This window comes from Amblyraja radiata, chromosome 30 (assembly GCF_010909765.2).
Source record: "Amblyraja radiata isolate CabotCenter1 chromosome 30, sAmbRad1.1.pri, whole genome shotgun sequence".
Classification (NCBI taxonomy): Eukaryota; Metazoa; Chordata; class Chondrichthyes; order Rajiformes; family Rajidae; genus Amblyraja; species Amblyraja radiata.
This window is the reverse complement of record NC_045985.1, coordinates 10,693,714-10,718,205: the sequence shown is the minus strand read 5'-3', so window position 1 is coordinate 10,718,205 and position 24,492 is coordinate 10,693,714. Positions and strand designations below refer to the sequence as shown.

Sequence of the window (24,492 nt, the reverse complement as noted above, 5' to 3'; positions counted from 1 at the left end):
CCTAGAGCTCTATCTAACTCTCTCTTAAACCCATCCCGTGATTTGTCCTCCACTGCCCTCTGTGGCAGGGAATTCCATTAATTCACAACTCTCTGGGTGAAAAAGCTTTTTCTCACCTCAGTCTTAAATGACCTCCCCTTTATTCTAAGACTGTGCCCCCCGGTTCTGGACTCGCCCAACATTGGGAACATTTTTCCTGCATCTAGCTTGTCCAGTCCTTTTTTAATTTTATATGTTTCTATAAGATATCCCCTCATCCTTCTAAACTCCAGTGAATACAAGCCTAGTCTTTTCAATCTTTCCTCATATGACAGTCCCGCCATCCCAGGGATCAATCTCGTGAACCCAAGCTGCACTGCCTCCATCACAAGGATGTCCTTCCTCAAATTAGGAGACCAAAACCGTACACAATACTCCAGGTGTGGTCTCACCATAGCCCTATACAACTGCAGTAGAACCTCTTTACTCCTATACTGAAATCCTCTTGTTATGAAGGCCAACATCCCATTAGCTTTCTTCACTGCCTGCTGTACCTGCACGCATGCAACTGTAGCTTTTTACTGTACCTCGGTACACGTGACAATAAACTAAACTAAAGAAACTAATCCAGAGTCTTTGAGTGGCTGTTGTGTCTGAAGAAGTGTTTCAGCCCGAAACGTTGCCTATTTCCTTCGCTCCATAGATGCTGCTGCACCCGCTGAGTTTCTCCAGCATTTTTGTGTGTCTTTGAGTGGCTGTTGGTCGATGCAGAATTAATAGACTTAACACATTTTTCCATGTTCTTTTATTTAATTATTCTAAATATTAAAAATGTATAACCAAGGGCAAACTGAGTTGAAATTATTAGTCATTGATGTAATTCCCACTGAACAGAAACTGTCTCAGGTGAAGTCTGCTCTCGGTGGTTTCAGGTGATGGAATCATAAAATCTGAGATAAACCATCACCACAGGTGGTGTGAAAAACCATGAACTAAGTTGTTCCTCCACACTGAAAGTGCCCCCGGGACAGGGATGCAGAATTGCTTTCATTTACTTAGTCATGGTCTTTAGAGATACGGCATCCATCGAGTCTGTTCCAGCCAGCAATCATGTGTAGTAATCATGTGAACACTACCTACCACTATCCTACGCACTGGAGAAAATTGACCATTTTTTACCGACCCCTTTGGAGTGTGGGAGGAAATCAGGGAAAGCAACGTGGTCACAGGGAGAACGTGCAAACTCCATACAGACAGCAGCCATAGTCAGGATCGAACCTGGGTCCCTGGCGCTGTGAGGCAGCAACTCTACCGCTGCGCCAACTCTACATGCTGCCCTTATCGAAAGTTCCATAAAATTGTACTGGAGAAAGGGCGGTACTGTGGCGCAGTGGTTCAACCTGCTACCTCATAGCGCCCGTGACCTGGATCCGATTCCGATTCGGTGGGCTGATGGGCCTGTTTCCATGCTGTATAAAGGGCAAATATTCCAAGGCTCTTCACATAGATGTCTTCCCCTCAGAACAAAGTATAGCATTCATAGCAAAAGGATTTGAGTATAAGACCAAGGAGGTTCCACTGCAGTTGTACAGGGTTTTGGTGAGACCACACCTGGAGTATAGCGTACAGTTTTGGTCTCCCAATCTGAGGAAATACAATCTTGCCATAGAGGGAGTACAGAGAAGGTTCACCAGACTGATTCCTGGGATGGCAGGACTTTCATATGAAGACAGACTGGATAGACTCGGCTTGTACACGCTAGAATTCAGAAGATTGAGGGGCAATCTTATAGAAACTTACAAAATTCTTAAGGGGTTGGACAGGCTAGATGCAGGAAGATTGTTCCCGATGTTGGGGAGGTCCAGAACAAGGGGTCACAGTTTAAGGATAAGAGGGAAGTCTTTTAGGACCGAGATGAGGAAATCATCTTTTACACAGAGAGTGGTGAATTTGTGGAATTCTCTGCCACAGAAGGTAGTTGAGGCCACAGTTCATTGGCTATATTTAAGAGGGAGTTAGATGTGGCCCTTGTGGCTATAGGGACCAGGAGGTATGGAGAGAAGGCAGGGATGGGATACTGAGTTGGATGATCAGCCATGATCATATTGAATGGCGGTGCAGGCTTGAAGGGCCGAATGGCTTACTCCTGCACCTATTGTCTATGTTTCTATGGAAAAATAGTTTAGTTTAGTTCAGTTTAGACATACAACACAGTAACAGTTCCTTCGGCGCACCAAGTTCGCACCGACTGGTTCGGCAATTTGAACGCCCTGGAGAGGAAAAGACTACAAAAACTAGTAAACACTGCCCAGTCCATCATTGGCTCTGACCTTCCTTCCATCGAGGGGATTTATCGCAGTCGCTGGCTCAAAAAGGCTGGCAGTATCATCAAAGACCCACACCATCCTGGCCACACACTCATCTCCCTGCTACCTTCAGGTAGAAGGTACAGGAGCCTGAAGACTGCAACAACCAGGTTCAGGAATAGCTACTTCCTCACAGCCATCAGGCTATTAAACCTGACTCGGACAAAACTCTGAACATTAATAACCTATTATCTGTTATTTGCACTTTATCAGTTTATTTATTCATGTGTTTTGTAGTCAATGCCTACTATGTTCTGTTGTGCTGAAGCAAAGCAAGAATTTCATTGTCCTATCAGGGACACATGACAATAAACTCACTCGACTTGACTTGGATTCGCCGATGCCAATCAACCTACAAACTGGCACATCTTTGGAACGTGGGTGGAAACCAGAGAAAACCCATGCGGTCAGAGGGATATTTTTGGATTTGGCTGCCTCTGAACACGCTGGGAGATTGCGTGTTCTGACATGCACAGTGAGGGGGCGGGAGGAGGCAAGGGGGTGGGGGAAGGTATTTTTAACCTGTGCTGAGTTCGCAGCTGCCTGCTGAAAAAGAAAACTTCTCAAAATAGTTTTAATACCACGCCAGTGTATCAAATGTGAATCATTTTGCCCAACGTGTCAATGGAGTGCAGATTGCTCCTCACTATTACCTTGCCCCTCAGGAATGCCGATAGTCTTGTTAAGACAAAGACACGGGGTGTGCTTATTATTAATAACGCTGATACCATCCCAGATTACTCCTCCGGTTTCCTCCTGAGTTTCATTTTAACCATTTAACCTGTTTAACTGTTTTAACATGTCTCAAGATTACATCACCTGGTACAAATATTGGATTCCCACAGAGAAGACCACATCTATCGAGTTTCACAAGAGTATACAATTGATCATATTTTAGTCATTTGCCACGTTGCGATCTTGGAATCATCGCAATTAATGCATCACAAATTCAGTTTTGTGCATGCACAAGATCTCCCTCAAATGCGGGAAAATGTGTGCAGGATTTGCACATGTAATTGTGGAGAGTTGTGGATCTCACCTGCTCCATCGCTCAATCCGGCCTCCTGTCCACCACCAACGCCATCCACACTTGTAATTGTAATTGTAATTGATTTGTAATTCATTTATTAGCCAAGTATGTAACATACAGGGAATTAGATTTGTCATACAGTCATACCAAAAAGGCAGCAAGACACACAACTACATAAATATTAACATAAACATCCACCACAGTGGATTCCCCACATTCCCCACTGTGATGGAAGGCAATAACGTATTATCTTCTTCCCTCCTTATTCTCCCGCGGTCGGGGCAGTCAGGACGATCGATGCTCCCGCCGCTGGCAATCGAAACTCCCGCGACAGTTAATTCCCGGGATGGCGGGACTGTCATATGTCGATTGAATGGAGCGACTGGGCTTGTATACTCTGGAATTTAGAAGGATGAGAGGATATCTTATTGAGCCATATAAGATTATCAAGGGTTTGGACACGCTAGAGTCAAGAAGTGTTCCCAATGTTGGGGGAGTCCAGAACCAGGGGCCACAGTTTAAGAATAAGGGGCAAGCCATTTAGAACGGAGACGAGGAAAACCTTTTTCACACAGAGAGTTGTGAATCTGTGGAATTCTCTGCCTCAGAAGGCAGTGGAGGCCAATACTCAGGCCTTTCAAGAGAGAGTTAGATAGATCTCTTAAAGATAGCGGATTGAAGGGATATGGGGAGAAGGCAGGAACGGGGGTACTGATTGTGGATGATCAGCCATGGTCACAGTGAATGGCGGTGCTGGCTTGAAGGGCCGAATGGCCCACTCCTGCACCTATTGTCTGTTGTCTATTGTCTACTGAATGGCTGAAGCTGCATTGCTCCAAGATCATAATTTCAAAGATCACTGTGACTTGACCCATACGTGACGCTAATTGAAACAGGAGGAACTGCAGATGCTGCTTTATATAAAAAGACACAAAGTGCTGGAGTAACTCAGTGGATCAGGCAGTGCCACTGGAGGAGCAGGATGGGTGACGTGTCAAGTCAGTCCCCTTCTTCAAAAAGTTTGATGGAGGGTTGCGATCTGAAACATTGCCTATCCACGCCCTCTAGAGATGCCAGTTCAATGGTAATTCTCATCACATGTACCTACGTACAATAAAAATGGTAGAGCCACTGCCTTCCAGTGCCGGAGACCCAGGTTCGATTCCGACTATGGTTGCTTATCCTTGCGGAGTTTGCACGTTCTCTCCTGTGATGTGCGTGGGTTTTACAAAATTCTTAAGGGGTTGGACAGGCTAGATGCAGGAATATTATTCCCGATGTTGGGGAAGTCCAGAACTAGGGGGTCACAGTTTTAGGATAAGAGGGAAGTCTTTTAGGACCTAGATGAGAAAATCATTTTTTACACAGTGGTGAATCTGCGGAATTCTCTGCCACAGAAGGTAGTTGAGGGCATTTCATTGGCTATATTTAAGAGGGAGTTAGATGTGGCCCTTGTGGCTAAAGGGATCAGGGGGTATGGAGAGGAGGCAGGGATGGGATACTGAGTTGGATGATCAGCCATGATCATATCGAATGGCGGTGCAGGCTCGAAGGGCCGAATGGCCTACTCCTGCACCTATTTTCTATGTTTCTATGTTTCTCCGAGGATACACACGCCTGCTGGATTAAGGAGGTGCTTTACAATTTAAAGCTTGAAAAACTTAGGTTATCTCTCAAAGGCTCTACCAAGACATTCCTAGATACATGGAACCCTTTCTTGGAACTTGTTATCTCTCTTAACTTGTCCCCGGATTCGGAAGAGGACTGAGTGCTCTCCACCATTGTTCTGCTCTACTGCAGCTGCTCTCCCCTTAACTCCCCCCTCCCCACACTTATTTATTTAATTACTTACTTATTTACTGTTATTAGTGACCCCCTTTTTTTTTTCTTTAGTACTTTTTGTTTTGTTTATCTTACCATATTGGTGTGGATGTGTACGTAAGTGAGTGTTGTTTGTCCCCGTTTGGTTCCGACCTGATTCGGGTGGGTTGAAGGTGGGTAAGGGTAAGGGCTTTGAGGGTCGCTTACATACTGTTGGGGTCAATGAAAGAGCGTTCACGTGGCGGCCCTGTTTCAACCAATCTTTCCACCACCACGCACAAGACGCACAAGAAGCGCAAGACAGACACCATTGTGCAGATGCCGAGAAGTGTGTTCAGCTCTTGCTGAACAACTTCTAATCTTGTGTGTGGACTCGATAAGAAGAAGAAGACATACTGTTGCACAATTATGCCTTGACTGTCATTGTCTGTTATCATTGTATGTATGCAAATTGCTGTGAAATTCAAATAAAAATATTTAAATATTAAAAGCAGACATTGCCCCAAATACTCAGCAGGTCAGGCAGCAGCTGCAAGGTGAAACAGACCTTACACTTCAGATCTAATACTGATGACGAATTGTGTTTCCATTTGGATTTTCAGCATCTGTGTTTTGTTTTAGTTTTTCCAGTTGAATGGGTGATTGGAATGTGCGTCTGACCATAAACTGCCAACAAAAAGCAGAAAACGTTGTGGGCATTCAGCAGGTTGGGCAGTGTACAGTGGCTGGAAAGGGTTAATATTTCTGAGGTACTGTGGAGCTGCGGGTGGAGCCGCTGTCTCACAGGGCCAGAGACCAGGGTTCGATCCTGACCTTGGGTGCTGTCTGTTCGGAGTTTGCACGTTCTCCACGTGATCACGTGGGTTTCCTCCAGGTGCTCCGGTTTTCTCCCACATACAAAAGACATGCGGGTTTGTTGGTTAATTGGCCTCTGTAAATTGCCCTTTGTGTGTAGGGAGAGTTGCGACATTTAGCACAGTGCCATCTGCTTATAATGTGCATTGGAACAGTGGGCTGTGGCTCAGACTGAACCACGTCAATTTATCATTTGTCCTGCCCCCAGTACCAGCTTAGCTGGGTCCCCTGCTAAGTGCGAAGAATTTACTACATCTTTCATCAGCAAAGTTAGAACGAATATTTCCCCTCCCATCCGTGACCTAGCTGTCTCATTGGTCTGTTCTTCTAAATTAGACTGTTTCCAACCCGTTACTCTACCCTCCCTTGTAAAGCTGGTCTCCACTATGAAACCTGCAACCTGCCCCCTCGACGTTTTCCTCTCTGTCCTTCTGAAGGATGTCTTTGCAATAGCCGGTCCCAGCATCCTCTCTATCATCAACAGTTCTCTGGCCACTGGCGCTGTTCCAACCTGTTTCAAGCACGCGGTGGTCCAGCCCCTCCTGAATAAACCTAACCTAGACCCCACCCTGCCTAGCAACTACAGGCCTATTTCCAAACTGCCTTTCCTTTCAAAAGACCTTGAAAAGGTAATTCTAAATCAACTAATGCCTTACCTACGCCAAAATTCCATCCTGGAAAGTTTCCAATCAGGTTTCAGGGCCCACCGCAGCACAGAGTCTGCCTTGTTGAAGGTACACAACGACCTGCTACTTGCCATCGACTCCGGCGACTGTGCAATCCTGCTCCTTCTCGACCTCAGCGCAGCGTTTGATACAGTGGACCACACCATCCTAATTGACCGTCTCCGGTACGGGGATGGTGTTGATGGCACTGCCCTGAGCTGGTTCGTTTCCCACCACAAAGATAGGAGTTTCTCTACCAGAATAGGCAACTCTTTCTCTTCCCCAGCTGGCCTTTTCTGCGGGGTTCCACGAGGCTCCATCCTAGGCCCCATTCTCTTCTCTCTGTAGATGCTCCCCATCGGCCAAGTCATTCAAAGGCACGGCATTTCTTTCCACTGCTATGCAGACGACACACTGCTCTATCTCCCCCTGAAACCCACCAACCGATCAAATCTACTCAGCCTCATGAACTGCCTCGAGGATATAAAGTGTTGGATGGCGCAGAACTTCCTCCAACTAAACGAGAGCAAGTCTAAAGTCATCCAACTCGGCCCCTCGGACTCCATCAAAACGATAGAAAGCAGCCTTGGAAGCCTAACCTCCTTACTCAAACCTCACGTCAAAAGCCTTGGCGTGATGTTTGACTCAGCGTTGAAATTTGACAAACAAGTCAATGCTGTGGTAAAAGCTAGCTTCTTCCAGCTTCGCACAATAGCTAAAATAAAACAATTCCACCAATTCAACGACCTTGAAAAAATCATCCAAGCATTCATCTCCTCCCGCCTTGATTACTGCAACTCCCCATACACTGGCATCAGCCAATGATCCCTGTCCCACTTGCAATTGGTCCAAAACACCGCAGCGAGACTTTTGACGGTTGCCCGTAAAAGGGGCCACATCACCCCGATCCTGGCCTCTCTCCACTGGCTCCCAGTACGGTACAGAATCAACTTCAAGCTCCTCCTGTATGTATACAAAGCCCTTAACGGGCTTGTCCCTCCCCGCCGCCCACCCCATATCAAAAATCTTCTAACCCACCATTCTACCTCCAGGTCCCCCTGGTCGGCAGACTTGGGGCTACTGACTATCCCGCGGTCCAGGTTTAAGCTCAGGGGCGACCGCGCTTTTGCGGTTGCAGCACCTAGACTGTGGAACAGCATCCCTCTCCTCATCAGAACTGCCCCCTCCATCGACTCCTTTAAGTCTAGACTTACAACCTATTTCTACTCCCAAGCGTTTTTGAGGTCCTCTGGGGGAGCACTTTAAACATTTTGTGTATGTATTGTTCGATCTGTGTACCATTGTATGTAGCACGTTAGTACCTGCACTGATGTAAAGCACTTTGGTCAACGTAAGTTGTTTTTAAATGTGCTATACAAATAAAATTGACTGACTGACTGACTTGGACAGGTTCATGGACAGGAAAGGTTTAGAGGGTTATGGGCCAAATGTGGGGCAGGTGGGACTAGTGTACACGGGGCATGTAGGTTGAGATGTGCAAGTTGAGCTGTAGGGCCTGTTTCTACACTGTATGACTTAATTGGTGCATCAGGCTTACTTGGTGTAAGGAACATTTGAATAATTGAATAGGCAGCATCGCCGGAGAACCTCAATAGGTGACATTTCGGATTGAGTGAAGATCCTCGACCCGAAACGTCACCTCTCCATGTTCTCTGGAGATGCTGCATGATGAGCGTTTGACTGCACTGGGCCTGTGCTCGCTGGAGTTTAGAAGAATGCGGGGAGATCTCATCAAAATGTACTGGATAATGAAAGGCTTGGATATAGTGGAGATGATGTTTCTACCAGTGGGAGAGTCTAGGTCTAGAGGTCATAGCCTCATAATTAAAGAGCGTTCTTTTAGGAAGCAGATGAGGGGGGAGTTTCTTTACTCAGAGGGTAGCGAATCTGTGGATTTCTTTGCCACAGAAGGCTGTGGAGGCCAAGTCAGTGGATATTTTTCTAGCAGAAATAGATAGACTCTTGATTAGTCCGGGTATCAGAGGTTATTGGGGGAAGGCAGGAGTATGGGGTTAGGAGGGAGAGATAGATCAGCCATGATTGAATGTCGGAGTAGACGATGGGCCCTCTGACTTAATTCTGCTCCTATCACTTATAACCCACTGAGTTACTCCAGCACTTTGTGTCCTTTTACACATAATATTCTCGAGTGCAGCCTCACCAATGAGTTGGACAAAGTGAGTGCTGTAGTCTTTGTAGATGGGACACTGAAACATGTGAAGCTCCCACTGTCGGTCCCAGCTTAGGTTGGGTGACCAAGTCAAGGGTTTCCAGGAGATTTTTAAATTAATGAATGAACACGTTTAAACACTGCTGTCTGTCTGTCCCTTTTGACTGAACAGAATGATTTAGAAATAAACACAACAGTTTTGTTGAATGTCACTGTGGATAACTTCCTGGATCTTCACTTCTGTAACTTGTGTCACCCCCATGACCAAAGCTTCACAGAGTTGCCAATCTTTGCAGCCGGGATGATGCTGGGGGCGGGGCCCTTGTCACGTGCGGAGGGCGGGACAATGGGAGCGCCGTGAGGGGGGGAGGAGAAGGGAAAGGGGACGGAGGGGATGGGGAAGGGGAGGGGGGATGGCTGAGGGGTGGGAAGGGAGGGGGTGGGGAAGCGGAGAGGGGAGGAGGGGCGGGGGGCAAGAGAGGTGAGAAAGGAGGGGAGGGAGAAGTGGAGAGGTTTAGGGGAGGGGACAAGATGGGATACGTCGATAAATAGACAACAAGTGCAGGAGGAGGCCATTCGGCCCTTCGAGCCAGGACCGCCATTCAATGTGATCATGGCTGATCATCCACAATCAGTTCCCTGTTACTGCCTTCTCCCCATATCCCTTGATTCCACCAGCACGAAGAGCTCTATCTAACTCTCTGTTGAACGCATCCAGTGAATCGGCCTCCCCTGCCATCTGAGGCAGAGAATTCCACAAATCGGTCACGGTGGCGCAGCGGTAGAGTTGCTACCTTACAGCGAATGCATCGCCGGAGTCGCGGGTTCGATGCCGACTACGGGCGCTTTCTGTACGGAGTTTGCACGTTCTCCTCCTGACCTGCGTGGGTTTTCTCCGGGATCTTCTGTTTCCTCCCACATTCCAAAGACTTGCAGGTTTATACGATAATTGGCTTGGTGAATGTACAAATTGTCCCTAGTGGGATAGAAGCGGGGAGAGGGGCGGGAGAAGCGGGGAGAGGGAGGGAGAAGCAGTGGCGAGGGAGGCGGGGAGAGGGGCGGGAGAAGCGGGGAGAGTGACGGGACGAGGCGGGGAGAGTGGCGGGGAGAGTGACGGGGAGAGGGGCGGGAGAAGCGGAGAGAAGGACGAGGAGAGGGAGGGAGAAGCAGTGACGGGGAGAGGGGAGGGAGAAGCGGAGAGATTGGCGGGGAGAGTGACGGGTAGATGGGCGGGCAGAGGGGCGGGAGAAGCGGGAGAAGCGGGGAGAATGGCGAGGGGCGGACGAGTCAGGGCTGGAGGCGATGTGTCAATGGGGGAAGGGGAGAGAGAGAGATAGGAGGTGAGAAAGGGGGGAGATGACACCAAGCTGGGTGGCAGTGCGAACTGTGAGGAGGATGCTACGAGGATGAAGGGTGACTAGGACAGGTTGGGTGAGTGGGCAGATGCAGTTTAATGTTTAACTGACCTCTCCCTCATGTGAGATTAGTTGGGAGCGGCCAGGACACTGAACACTCAACACTTGCAGCCAAATAACATTCATTCCATGAGACGGCAGCGCGCGCAGTGGGAAACTACCCAATCCATTCACCTCTTGATCCCATGCACTTCAGCCTCCGGCGCTCCAATCAATTGCTGCAGGGCGTCAGCAGTTTCAGCGAATGGGAATGCGTTTTGAACCAAGAAGTGGAGGTTAAAATGGCTTCGAAAGACAGTTTCGAGAGTTTAACCGAGGAGGCAGTTTGTCCCATCTGCCTGGATTTCTTCACCGATCCGGTTATACTGGAGTGCGGACACAACTTCTGCCGCTCCTGCATCACACAGAGTTGGGACAGGGAGGGGAGAAACTCCTGCCCGGAATGTAGAGAGCAGTTTACAAACCGCACCCTCAGGGTGAATCGGGCCTTGGCGAGACTGTCTGAGAAAGCTCGAACACTGAGCCTGAATCGGACAGAGAAGGAAAGTAAACTTCAGTGCGAGGAACATCAGGAAGAACTGAAGCTGTTTTGTCAAACTGACAAGAAGCTGATCTGTGTGATTTGTGCAGCTGGGCGGGAACACAGAGATCACAGCTTCATGCCGGTTAAAGAAGCCGTTGAAACCTACAAGGTAAATGCAAAGCGGTTTTGATCGCATCATTGTTTAATTCCATTTTTATAATCTAACACTTTTATTCTCTGATTTTCAATCACAATCCCAGGATCAGACGAAAGCTTCCATCCAGTCTCTCACAAAAAAGAAATCAGGGATCCAGCGAATGGAGCAGCAACAGAAACAGAAGATTTCTGGAGTTCTGGTGAGGCTTTCCAGTTCCGATTTCCTGATCTTGTGTAGATTTGATCCCTGTGATGCGTGTAATAATAGGGCAGTGCAGTGACACAAGTAGTGCTGCTGTCTCCTAGTTCTGGTGAGCGGGTTCGATCCTGACCTCGGGTGCTGCCCGTGTGGTTCATGCCTTCTCCCTGTTGTACATTCCTCCAGCATTTTTGTCTACCTTAGACAAACTATTGAATTGCCAAAGCAAATAAAACAGGTAAAGGCCAAATGTCACCGTTAAAGTCGTGATGAACCACAACCAGTGACATTATATATTGATCTTCACCTTTTATTTTACAGGAACAGTCACACAACCTTCAGTCCAAGATCACATCCCAGTATGCTGAACTGCACCAAATTCTCACTGAGAAAGAGCAGCGCACACTGGCAGATATCCGGGTGGAAGAGAAGAAGATTCTAAATACAATGGAGACAAATCTTGGAAAGATTCAAGAGAATTTAAATTCCATTCAGGAGGAACTCTTAAAGTTGCAGCAACAGATGGATCAAAAAGACAGTGTGGTGTTTCTGAAGGTGAGGGGTTACACTAGTTTGGTGAAGTGAAAGTGCACATTCACAAAATGGTGGGTGACATTTCAGAAATAAATGCTGCATTAATCAGTAATTCAGAACTAGGTAAAAGTTTCATCTGTTCCAGCTGTTGTTGTTCCCAAACTAATTGTCCTCCCGTATAATCTATGGGATCTCAAGACTGTCTGGCCGGAATGTGGAGAGGGGTTTATATTATGTGGAGTTTAGAACAATGACAGGTGATCCTATATCTGATCCCAAGGATCACGAGAATTTAAATTCCATTGAGAACGAAGTCAAAAGGTTACAGGAACTACTGGATCTAAAAGACAACGTGTCATTTTTGAAGGTGAGGGGTTACACTACAGTTTTGGTGACGTGAAAGTGCACATTCACACAATGGTGGGTGACATTTGTGAAATAAATGCCACATTTACCAGTGATTCAGAACTGGGTCAATCTTCCCTCTGTCCCAGCAATGTGCTGCTGTTGTTCCAAACTAAATGGCTTCCCTCATAATCTATGGGAGCTCAGCACTGCCTGCAAACTCCATGGGAAAGAGTTGCTGTGATCTTGTCAATGAGAGTTGGGAAAGGGGAATTATCAGAGGCTTGTATGGAATTTAAATGCTCGTGGTCCTTGGGATCAGATATAGGATCACCTGTCTATGTGAAATTCCCAAAGTTGTGACGAGAAAAGTTCATTTCAGTTAATTGTGATTTGTGTTTTATTTCTTGCAGGAGGAAGCTTGTCACAAGATGAGGTAGGACATGCTCCGGACTGATACACTGTATGTTTTTGTAGAACAGCTCAAAAACATAATGATGCTCGATTTATAACAAGTCATTAAATATTTGCAGGGTTCATGATGAAGCCAAACCACTGTCGGTCGTAGATGGAGCCTTGTCGATCGAAAGATTTGATAACCCCTTTATGCTCAACATATTAAAAGAAACAATTGATGTCATCAAGCAAGATAAATCTTAATCCCTTTCCATTGTTGTTTGATATCTTTATGTAATACTTTGATGCAAAAGTTGGTGTGATGAATGGATTGAAGGGAAATTGAAATATTGTTCTCAGACAAATTCATCTATGCTGGGAAACATCAGAGTCAGAGAGGGATGCAGCACAGAAACAGGCCCTTTGACTGTACTTGCCCATGCCGACCAAGTAGCCCAACCAAGCTACACCCACATGCCTGCGTCTGGCCCATATCCTTCTGTCTTTCCTGTCCACCTACCTGCCCAAGTGTCTCTTAAATATCGTAATTGTACCTCCTCGACCACTTCCTCTGGCAGTTTGTTCCATATTGGAGCTACCTACTGCTCGAGAAAGATGCTCTTCAAGAGCCCTTTCGTGTTTCCCCTCTCAGCTGAAATGGATGTCTTCAAGTATTAGATTGCAAAAATACCATAAGTGGGTATCTTATACATGTCTATAATGTCACACAGATATGAAAGCATGAGTGATAAACACAATCTTCACCACCCTGCCTGTCACTGTTGCATCTTCCATGGCACTGTATACCTGCAGCCCGCGATCTCTCAGTTCTATAACGTTCCCCGTTTACTGTGTATGTCCTGCCCTGGTTTGTCTCAGCAAAGTGCATCACCTCACCTTCACATGAATAAATCCCACCTGCCGTTCCTGAGCCCATTGACCCAGTTCACAGGGATCCTATTTACTCTCAGATATCCTTCTTCACTCTCCACAATGTCACCAATTTTAGTTCCATCTGCAAACTGACTAACCGTGCAACCTGCATACACACCCAATCGTGTATATAAATAAGGAACAACAGTGGACTCTGTCTCCAGTCTGAAAAACAACCCTCTACCAACAGCCTCTGTCTGCGACCTTCAGGTAAATGTTGTATTCCATCGGCTAGTTCACCCCGGATTCCATGAGATCCAACCTTCCAGAGCGGCCTCTCATGCGGTGTGTAGAAGTTGCATCTCTCGGAGGGCAGTGAATATCTGGAATGTTGTTCCCAAGGTGGTGGTGAAAGGCTGAGTTATTGGATATGTGCAACTTGGCTACAAATAAATATTTGATAGATCCAATATTTAAGATTATGGGGAACTCGCACAGAAGAGGAATTGGTGCCAGCTTAGATCAGCCATGATTACATTGAATGGAGGGGCAAGCCTGAGGAGCGGATCCTAATCCAGCTCCTGTTTACTTGTGTTCCTATGCTCCTGTGTACCGATAAATATACAGACTTGACACAGAGGAATTGAACAAAGATTAACAATACTTGTTCCTGGGACAATGATTTTGCTGTGCTGGGTGAGATTGCAGGCCGCACCCTCAGGGTGAGTCGGGCCTTGGTGAGACTGTCTGAGAAAGCTCGAACACTGAGCCTGAATCGGACAGAGAAGGAAAGTAAACTTCAGTGCGAGGAACATCAGGAAGAACTGAAGCTGTTTTGTGAAACTGACAAGAAGCTGATCTGCGTGATTTGTCGAGATGCGCGGGAACACAGAGATCACCGCTTCATGCCGGTTAAAGAAGCTGTTGAAACCTACAAGGTAAATGCAAACCGATTTTGATCGCATCATTGTTTAATTCCAACTTTATAATGTAATGCTTTTATTCTCTGATTTTCAATCACATTCCCAGGATCAGACGAAATCTTCCATCCAGTCTCTTACAAAAAAGCAATCAGGCATCCAGCAAATGGAGCAGCAACAGAAACAGAAGATTTCTGGAGTTCTGGTGAGGCTTTCCAGTTTCGATTTCCTGATCTTGTGTATATTTGATCCCTGTGATGCGTGTAATAATAGGGCAGCGCAGTGACACAAGTAGTGCTGCTGTCTCCTAGTTCTGGTAAGCGGGTTCGATCCTGACCTCGGGCGGTGCCCGTGTGGTTCACGCCTTCTCCCTGTGACCGCGTCGGATTCCTTCCACGTCCCCAACACACGCTGGTTCAATGGTCAATCGGTGACTGTTATAATCCCTGGGAAAGTGGGTGGTGGACGTATAAATGGGAATTAATGGGCACATGAAAAGGAACAGGCAGCAGGGAATTGTATTGGGGTAGAGGATTGATGGGTTATAACATTACCTTCACGACATTTCAGAAGCTTTTCGACAAACTGTCTAAATATTTCTGAAGTCTGAAGAAGGGTCTCGACCCGAAACGTCGCCTATTCCTTCTCTCAATAGATGCTGCCTCACCCGCTGAGTTCCTCCAGCATTTTTGTCTACATTACACAAACTATTGAATTGCCAAAGCAAATGAAAAATGCACAGGCCAAATGTCACCGTTAAAGTCGTGAGGAAACACAATCAGTGACATTATATATTGATCTTCACCTTTTATTTCACAGGAACAATCACACAACCTTCAGTCCAAGATCACATCCCAGTTTGCTGAACTGCACCAGATTCTCACCGAGAAAGAGCAGCGCACACTGGCAGATATCCGGGAGGAAAATAAGTTTCTAAATACAATGGAGACATATCTTGGAAACATTCAAGAGAATTTAAAATCTATTCAGGAGGAACTCTTAAAGTTGCAGCAACAGATGGATCAAAAAGACAGTGTGGTGTTTCTGAAGGTGAGGGGCTACACTACAGTTTGGTGAAGTGAAAGTGCACAGTCACCAAATGGTGGGTGACATTTCAGAAATAAATGCTGCATTTACCAGTAATTCAGAACTGAGTAAATGTTCCGTCTGTTCCAGCTGTTGTTGTTCAGAAACTAATTGGCCTCCCGCTGAATCTTTGGGATCTCAGGACTATCTGGCCGGAATGTAGAGAGGTGTTTGTATTATGTGGAGTTTAGAACAATGACACGTGATCCTATATCTGATCCCAAGGACCACGAATGGACAGAGGGCAGTGAATATCTGGGATTCTCCAACCAAGAGACTCTGAGTGGTTTTACATGTTAGACACATTTTAAACCAGAGGAGGATACATTTAAAAAATATCGGTGAATTGTAATCGATGGAAATGAGGCATAGAGGAGGAGTTGAGTCCTGGGCTAGATCAGCCATGACCACATTGTGGGGATTAACATTGAAATCTAGAACGTGGCGCACACATCAGATTGATCATCTATATCCGGTTCCCATCAGCAGTGGGTGGTCACCTTGGGGGAATTTGCTCTGTTTGTTGTCCATCTTGTTTCACCATAGAATGACATCCCATTCTACATCAGACAGGCCATTCGGCCCATCCTATCCAGTCAAGTTTTCTGTTCCACTCATCATCCCTCCCATCTACTCTCCACACCCGGTAACAATACCCCAAATTCCAGGAGCCCTAATGTGCTTATCCCGTTTGCACTTAAATTTATCTCTGCTGTTGGTTTCAGTCCCTCCAATGCAAGTGAGGTCCATGTTCTCATGACTGCATTCCTTTTGATATTTATTGAAGACCACGTTACATTTCAGCTTCGATTGTTAGTCTCACCTTTGATTTGAGATATTATTTCATCCCCACCCATTTAAATCTACCGATAAACTTAAATTCCCATTCATCATTCCTGACATCTTCTCCAGATGAAATCCCACGACCTGCCCAGTCTTTTCATTAAGTTCCATCCTCTCAGTTATGACGTCATTCTCATGAACGTTCCTTGTGCTTTCCCCCATCGTTCTACATCTCTGCGACAATATCCGCTTTCTGTCTGCATGACAGTGGTGATAAGAGTTGGGAAATGGGAATTATCAGAGGGTTGTAGAAATTAGGTGAAATTCCCGCTGTCGGGATGAGGACGGTCCATCTCAATCAATTGAGATTTGTGTTTTATTTCTTTCAGGAGAAAGCTGGTCGCAAGCAAAGGTAGGACATTGTCTTGATGGAAACATTGTAAGTTTTGGTGGAATTGCTCAAATCTTTTCTAATGCTCAGTTTATAACCAGCTGTTAAATATTTCCAGGGTTCGTAATAAAGCCAAACCACTGTCAGTGGTGGATAAAGTCTTACCGATTGAAAAGTTTCATTGCCCTGCTTCGTTCAACACGACGCTCAAAGAAATACCTGATGACTTCAAGCGAGGTAAAGCTTATACCTTTTCCATTATTCTTGTTTCTGACACCTTTAAGCCGTACACCTGACACCTTATCATTTCCCAGCCTCGCACAGCCCGGTTTTACATTCTCCCCAAAATCCATAAACACAACTGCCCTGGCAGACCCATTGTTTCTGCCTCCTCCTGTCCCACTGAAATGATTTCCACGTACCTCGACTCCATCCTATTCCCCCCGGTCCGATCTGTACGGACCTATGTCCGAGATACCTCCCATGCCATTCGTCACTTTAATGACTTCCACATTCAGAGACCCACCCCATCATCTTTACAATGGTCGTTCAGTCACTCTACACTTCCATCTCCCACCAGGAAGGACTTAAAGCCCTCCGTTTCTTCCTCGACCGCAGAACCATCCAATTTCCCTCTACTAACACTACTCCGCCCAGCGGAGCTGGTTCTCACTCTTATTAACTTCTCCTTCGAATCCTCCAAGGCCCTATCCCCAAACTCTATCTCTATTACACTGATGACTACATCGGTGCTACCTCCTGCACCCATGCAGAACTCATGGACTTCATCAACTTCACCACCAATTTCCATCCTGCATTCAAATTTACTTGGACCCTCACCGACAGCTCCCTCCACTTTCTTGATCTCACAGTCTCCATCACAGGAAATAGACTATCGATAGACGTCTATTACAAATGGGGGTTCTCCTATCCCATCATAGATGAGGCCCACAATCGTGTCTCCTCGGTACCCCGCAGCTCTGCCCTTGCTCCCCCTCCCCCTAGTCACAACATAGACAGAGTCCCCCTTGTCCTTACCTTTTATCTGATCAGCCGCCGCATACAACACATAATCCTCCAAAATATCCGCCACCTCCAATGGGATCCCACCACTAGCCACATCTTCCCATCTCCACCCCTTTCTACCTTCCACAGAGACCGTTCCCTCCACAACTCCTTGCTTAACTCATCCCTTCCCACCTAAACCACCCCCTCCCCAGCTGTCTTTCCCCTTCAACCGCAGAAGATGCAACACCGGTCCCTATACCTCCTCCCTCGACCCTGTCCAGGAACCCCAACAGTCCTTTCAGGTTAGGCAGAGGTTCACTTGCACCTCCTCCAACCTCATCTACTGTATCCATTGTTCAAGATGTGGATTCTTATACATTGATGAGACCAAACGCAGACTGGGCGATCGTTTCGCTGAACACCTTTGCTCAGTCTGCCTGAACCTACCTGATCTCTAGGTTGCTGAACACTTTAATTCTCCTTCCCGTTCCCACACAGACCTTTCTGTCCTAGCTCTCCTCCATTGTCAGAGTGAGGTTAAACGCAAATTGGAGGAACAGCATTTCATATTTGGCTTGGGCAGCTTACAGCCCAGTGGTATGAAATGTTGATTTCTCTAACTTCAGGTAGCCCGGGCATTCCCTCTCTCTCTCTATCCCTCCCCCACCCAAGTCGCACTAGTTTCTCATTTTCACCTAACAAACAACTAACAATGGCCTGTCTCCTATATCATCGTTATTTTTTACATATCTTCCATTCAATATTCTTTATCTCTTTAAATCATCACCTTTATAGAAACATAGAAACATAGACAATAGGTGCAGGAGTAGGCCATTTGGCCCTTCGAGCCTGCACCGGCATTCAATATGATCATGGCTGATCATCCAACTCACTATCCTGTACCTGCCTTCTCTCCATATCCCCTGATACCTTTAGCCACAAGGGCCACATCTAACTCCCTCTTAAATATAGCCAACGAACTGGCCTCAGCTACCTTCTTTGGCAGAGAATTCCAGAGATTCACCACTCTCTGTGTGAAAAATGTTTTCCTCTTCTCGGTCCTAAAAGATTTCCCCCTTATCCTTAAACTGTGACCCCTTGTTCTGGACTTCCCCAACATCGGAAACAATCTCTTGTTTCCCTTATCCATAACCAGTCTGAAGAAGGGTCTCGAATCGAAACGTTACCCAGTCCTTCTCTCCAGAGATGCTGCCTGTCCCGTTGAGTTCCTCCAGCTCTTTGAGTCTATCTTGAGTTTAAACCAGCATCTGCAGTTCATTCCTATACATCTTTAAGCAATACCTAGATGCAAAGATGAATTCTATTGTGGACTGAAGGGAAATTGGAGATTTGATCTACCTCTAAACTCATCAGCTGGGAAGCATCATAGAGTCAGAGGTTTAGACTCTCCTGCCTTGGGCAAAATACTGTGGCTATTCACCTGATCTGTGCACATTATATAAATCTTATACACGTCTATAAAAGCGCCCGATGAAATGATTGTAAATCCTTTTGCACCCTCTCTAATTTGCTAACAACCTTATTGTATCAAATGCTGTAATTAATATCCTGACCTATGAAAGCATGAGTGACAAACACATTCCTCACCACCCTGCCTGTCCCCGTTGCATCTTCCATGGCACTTTGTACCTGCAGCCCGCGATCTCTCAGTTCTATAAAGTTCCCCGTTTACTGTGTATGTCCTGCCCTGGTTTGTTTCAGCAAAGTGCATCACCTCACCTCCACATGAATAAATCCCACCTGCTGTTCCTGAGCCCATTGGCCCAGTTCACAGGGATCCCATTTACTCTCAGATAACCTTCTTAACTCTCCACAATGTCACCAATTTTAGTTCCATCTGCATGTACTGTGTACTCGAGAGTTCGGGAGTATTGGAGGAGATCTCAGTGAAACACAAAGTTCTTACAGAGCTCAGTGGACTGGTTGCAGGGAGGATGTTTCCACTGTCTGGGGGGTCTGGAGAATGGGCACCCTCTCAGAATGTGAGCTGCACCATGTAGGACAGAGATAAGGAGACATTACTGCACGCAGAGACTGGGATACATTTGGAATTCCCTGCAGCGGTGGCTGTGGAGACCCAGTCATTCAGTGCTCCTGGAGCTGAGAGCCATGGTTGTACATTACAGAATCAGGCCCTTTGGCCCATCGCGTACATGTCCACCTTTTCCCCAGCTGTACTAATTGATTTTTCAACATTACATCGCTATTCTTCTGCACCTCACATATAGTGCCTCAAAGAAAGTGATTATATCTCACTCCACCACCTCCTCTGTAGCATGTTCCAGATATCACCCACTCTCAGTGTAAAGAAAACTTCCAACTCAGAACCACTTTAAAATTCCTTGCCCTGAAGATAAACCTGCTCTCTCTTGATCTGATATCCCTGCATGCGAATACAATTTTGATAATCTACCCGAAATCCTGCTGCAGATTTTGACAACCTTCCCCGCTATCCACAATTTTTGAGTCCTCCACAGACTTACTAATCACACCTCATGCATTCACATCCAAGCCATGAACATATAACATAAACAGCAAAGGTTGCAGCACTGGTCTCTGCTGCACACCACCAGTCACAGACCTCCAAGCAGAAAAATCATCCTTCTACCGCTACCTTCTACCCAACCACCAAGCCAATTATGGATCAATTTCACCAGCTCAACTTGGATCCCACCTGCCTTCACTTTCTGGACCATCCTTATATGTGGCAAATTGTCAAGTTCCTCAGTGAAGTTCATATATTGGTTCACAATGAGATCAGTGTGTTCTTGGTTGTACACACCCATCAAATCCACCTGTGAATCCCCTCTCTTTCAGCGACCCTACACCACAAGTCTCCACCCATTCTGTCTGACACCCGATCATTCAACCTCTGCTTCCTTCCATGGTCCAAGCCACCCCTCCCTCTCTCTCACCCTCCATTGAAAGAAACAGGGGCAGGTCATCTGGCCCCTCATGTCGTCCCCCATTCATTATGATCATGGTGGCTCCACTCCACACCTCTACCTTATCTTTAACAATCTCCAATTACCACTCACCTCAATATCTTCTTCCTCCGATCTGCCTCCATATCTGAATAGCCGGCTTCGTTCCTCCATCCCCACCGCAATCTCGCAATCCTCCTCACTCTTCGCTATTTATAGCGCAAAACTTGACAATTTCAGCGGGTTTTAACGGGCCGCTACGCTGGAAACAATGGTAAGCGCCTACCTGCAGTTCATCGCGTGTAATCCATTTGGAGTAGTGTAGCAACAGTACGGGTCATGGGTCGTGACCCGATTGCCGTGAAACCTCCCTATAGCGGCCCTGTGTCCCAAAGATCCTATAGCGGCCCTGTGTCCCAAAGATCCTATAAGATCTTTGCTGTGTCCTGGGCATCCTCCATGGGCAGAGTGAGCAACATCGGAAATTGGAGGAACAGCACCTCATATTCCGCTTGGGGAGTCTGCATCCTGGAGGTATAAACATTGAATTCTCACAATATTGTTAACCCTTGCTGTCTCCTCCCTTTCCTATCTCCTCCTCCTCCTTTTTCCTTTCTTCTCCCCGCCCCCCATCAGTCTGAAGAAGGGTTTCGGCCTGAAACGTTGCCTATTTCCTTCGCTGCATAGATGCTGCTGCACCCGCTGAGTTTCTCCAGCATTTTTGTCCACCTTCGATTTTCCAGCATCTGCAGTTCCTTCTTAAACAAGTTACATTCACTGCCCGGGACGGCAGCGAGCGCAGTGGACACTCGCGGTACTGCAGGGGTTCTGCAACTACACGTGGAGTGAAAACATTTTGAACCAGAAAGCAAAGAAAGTGCGGGAGTTAATAAAATGGCTGCGAATCGCCCGGCCGGGAGTTGGACCGAGGAGGTTGTTTGTCCCATCTGCAAAGATTTCTTCACCGATCCGGTGGCGCTGGACTGCGGACACAACTTCTGCCGCTCCTGCATCACACAGAGTTGGGACAGGGAGGGGAGAAACTCCTGCCCGGAATGTAGAGAGGAATCTGCAAACCGCACCCTCGGGGTGAATCGGGCCTTGGTTAGACTGTCTGAGAAAGCTCGAACACTGAGCATGAATCTCAAAGCGAAGAAAAGTAAACTTCAGTGCGAGAAACATCAGGAAGAACTGAAGCTGTTTTGTAAAACTGACAAGAAAATGATCTGTTTGATTTGTGCAACTGGGCAGCAGCACAGGTCTCACAGCTTAATGCTGATAGAAGAAGCAATTGAATTCTATTCTGTTATAATCCCTGGGAAAATGGGTGGTGGACGGATAAATGGGAATTAATGGGCACGTGAAAAAGAATAGGCAGCAGAGAATTGTATTAGGGGTAGAGGATTGATGGGTTATAACATTACCGTCACGACATTTCAGAAGCATTTAGACAAAGAATTAACCATATAACAATATAACAATTACAGCACGGAATTGAATTGGCAAAGCAAATAAAATATGTCCAGGACAAATGTTACGGTCAAAGTCGTGAGGAAACACAACCAGTGACATTATATATTGATCTTCACCTTTTATTTCACAGGAACAGTCACACGACCTTCAGTCCAAGATCACATCCCAGTATGCTGAACTGCACCAGATTCTCACTGAGAAAGAGCAGCGCACACTGGCAGATATCCGGGAGGAAGAGAAGAAGTTTCTAAATACAATGGAGACAAATCTTGGAAAGATTCAAGAGAATTTAAAATCTATTCAGGAGGAACTCTTAAAGTTGCAGCAACAGATGGATCAAAAAGACAGTGTGGTGTTTCTGAAGGTGAGGGGTTACACTACAGTTTGGTGAAGTGAAAGTGCACAGTCACAAAATGGTGGGTGACATTTCAGAAATAAATGCTGCATTTACCAGTAATTCGGAAAACATTTCTAATGCTCAGTTTATAACCAGCTGTTCAATATTAGCAGGGTTCGTGATGAAGCCAAACGACTGTCGGTGGTAGATGAAGCCTTGCCGATTGAAAAGTTTCATTGCCCTGCTTCGTTCAACACGGCATTCAAAAAAATATCTGATAACCTCAGGTCCTACCCTGCACTACAGTTTTGAAAAGTGAAAGTGCGCAGTCACAAAATGGTGGGCGACATTTCTGAAATAAATGCTGCATTTACCAGTAATTCAGAACTGAGTAAATGTTCCCTCTGTTCCAGCTGTTGTTGTTCAGAAACTAATTGGCCTCCCGCTGAATCTATGGGATCTCAGGAATGTCTGGCTGGAATGTACAGAGGTGTTTGTATTATGTGGAGTTTAGAACAACGACAGGTGATCCTATATCTGATCCCAAGGACCACGAATGGACAGAGGGCAGTGAATATCTGGGATTCTCCAACCAAGAGACTCTGAGAGGTTTTACATGTTGGACATATTTTAAACCAGAGGAAGATACATTTAAAAAAAATCGGGGAATTGTAATCGATGAGAATGGGGCTAAGAGGAGGAGTTCAGTCCTGGGCTAGATCAGCCATGACCACATTGTGTGGATTAACATTGAAATCTAGAACGTGGCGCACACATCAGATTGATCATCTATATCCGGTTCCCATCAGCAGTGGGTGGTCACCTTGGGGGAATTTGCTCTGTTTGTTTGGCCACTTTGTTTCACCATAGAATAACATCATAGACAGGCCATTTGGCCCATCCTATCCAGTCAAGATTTCTATTCCACTCATCATCCCTCCCATCTACTCTCCACACCCGGTAACAATAACCCAAATTCCAGGAGCCCTAATGTGTTTATCCCGCTTGCATTTAAATTTATCTCTGCTGTTGGCTTCAGTCCCTCCAGTGCAGTGAGGTCCATGTTCTCATGACTGCATTCCACAATTTTTGCGTCCTTCACAGACTTACTAATCACACCTCATGCATTCGCATCCAAGCCATGAACATGTAACATAAACAGCAAAGGTTGCAGCACCGATCTCTGCTGCACTCCACCAGTCACAGATCTCCAGGCAGAAAAATCATCCTTCTACCGCTACCTTCTACCTCCAACCACCAATGCAATTTTGGATCCATTTCACCAGCTCGCCTTGGATCCCACCTGCCTTCACTTTCTGGACAAGCCTTACATGCGCAATTTTGTCAAGTCCCTCAGTGAAGTTCATATATTGGTTCACAATGAGATCAGTGTGTTCTTAGTTGTACACATCCATCAAATCCACCCGTGAATCCCCTCTTTCAGCGACCCTACAACCACAAGTCTCCACCCATTCTGTCCAACACCTGATCATTCAACCTCTGCTTCCTTCCATGGTCCAAGCCACCGCTCCCTCTCTCTCACCCTCCACTCAAAGCAACAGAGGCAGGTCATCTGGCCCCTCATGTCTCCCCCTCCCATTCACTATGATCATGGTGACTCCACCCCACACCTCTACCTCCTCTTTAACAACCTCAAACTACCACTCACTTCAATATCCTCTTGCTCCGATCTGCCTCCATATCTGAATAGCCGGCTTCATTTCTCCATCCCCACCGCAATCTCGCAATCCTCCTCACTCTCCACACTCGACTGGGAGGTGGAGGTGGCGGGGAGTCGGCGCTGGAGGCTGGGAGTCGCCGCAGAGTCTGTGGAGAGGAAGAGACAGGTCACACTGACCCCGGAGACTGGAGTCTGGAGCATCAGGCGGGTGGGTGACGAGTTTGATGCATTCACCTCCCCTCCATCCCCTCTCCCCGCCCGTCCCATCCCCGGGAGGGTGGGAGTTTATCTCAGTTACGAGTCCGGGACAGTTTCATTTTACGACGCGGACACCAAGTCCCATCTCCACACCTTCACTGGGAATAAATTCACGGAGAAACTTTATCCTTTCTTCGAGACTTGGGATGAAAACTGGCTGAGAATCTGCTCCGGTTCTGCTCCGGGTGTGTGAAAAAAATGTAAATGTGGGAAGAGTGAAATGAACTGCAACTGAAATCAGAGCTGTCGGTTTGTCGATCCG

At 46.5% G+C, this 24,492-nt stretch overlaps 1 protein-coding gene across 1 annotated transcript in view; it reads left to right on the top strand.

Annotated features, from left to right (window-relative positions):
- LOC116989957 overlaps positions 1–24,492 on the top strand; it is a 551,502-nt gene that overhangs the window by 170,145 nt on the left and 356,865 nt on the right. Inside the window, exons 5-6 of the mRNA XM_033047512.1 lie at positions 16,527–16,549; positions 22,465–22,597. Coding sequence (XP_032903403.1) covers positions 16,527–16,549; positions 22,465–22,597 — 156 coding nt within the window. The remainder of the gene's footprint in view (positions 1–16,526; positions 16,550–22,464; positions 22,598–24,492) is intronic.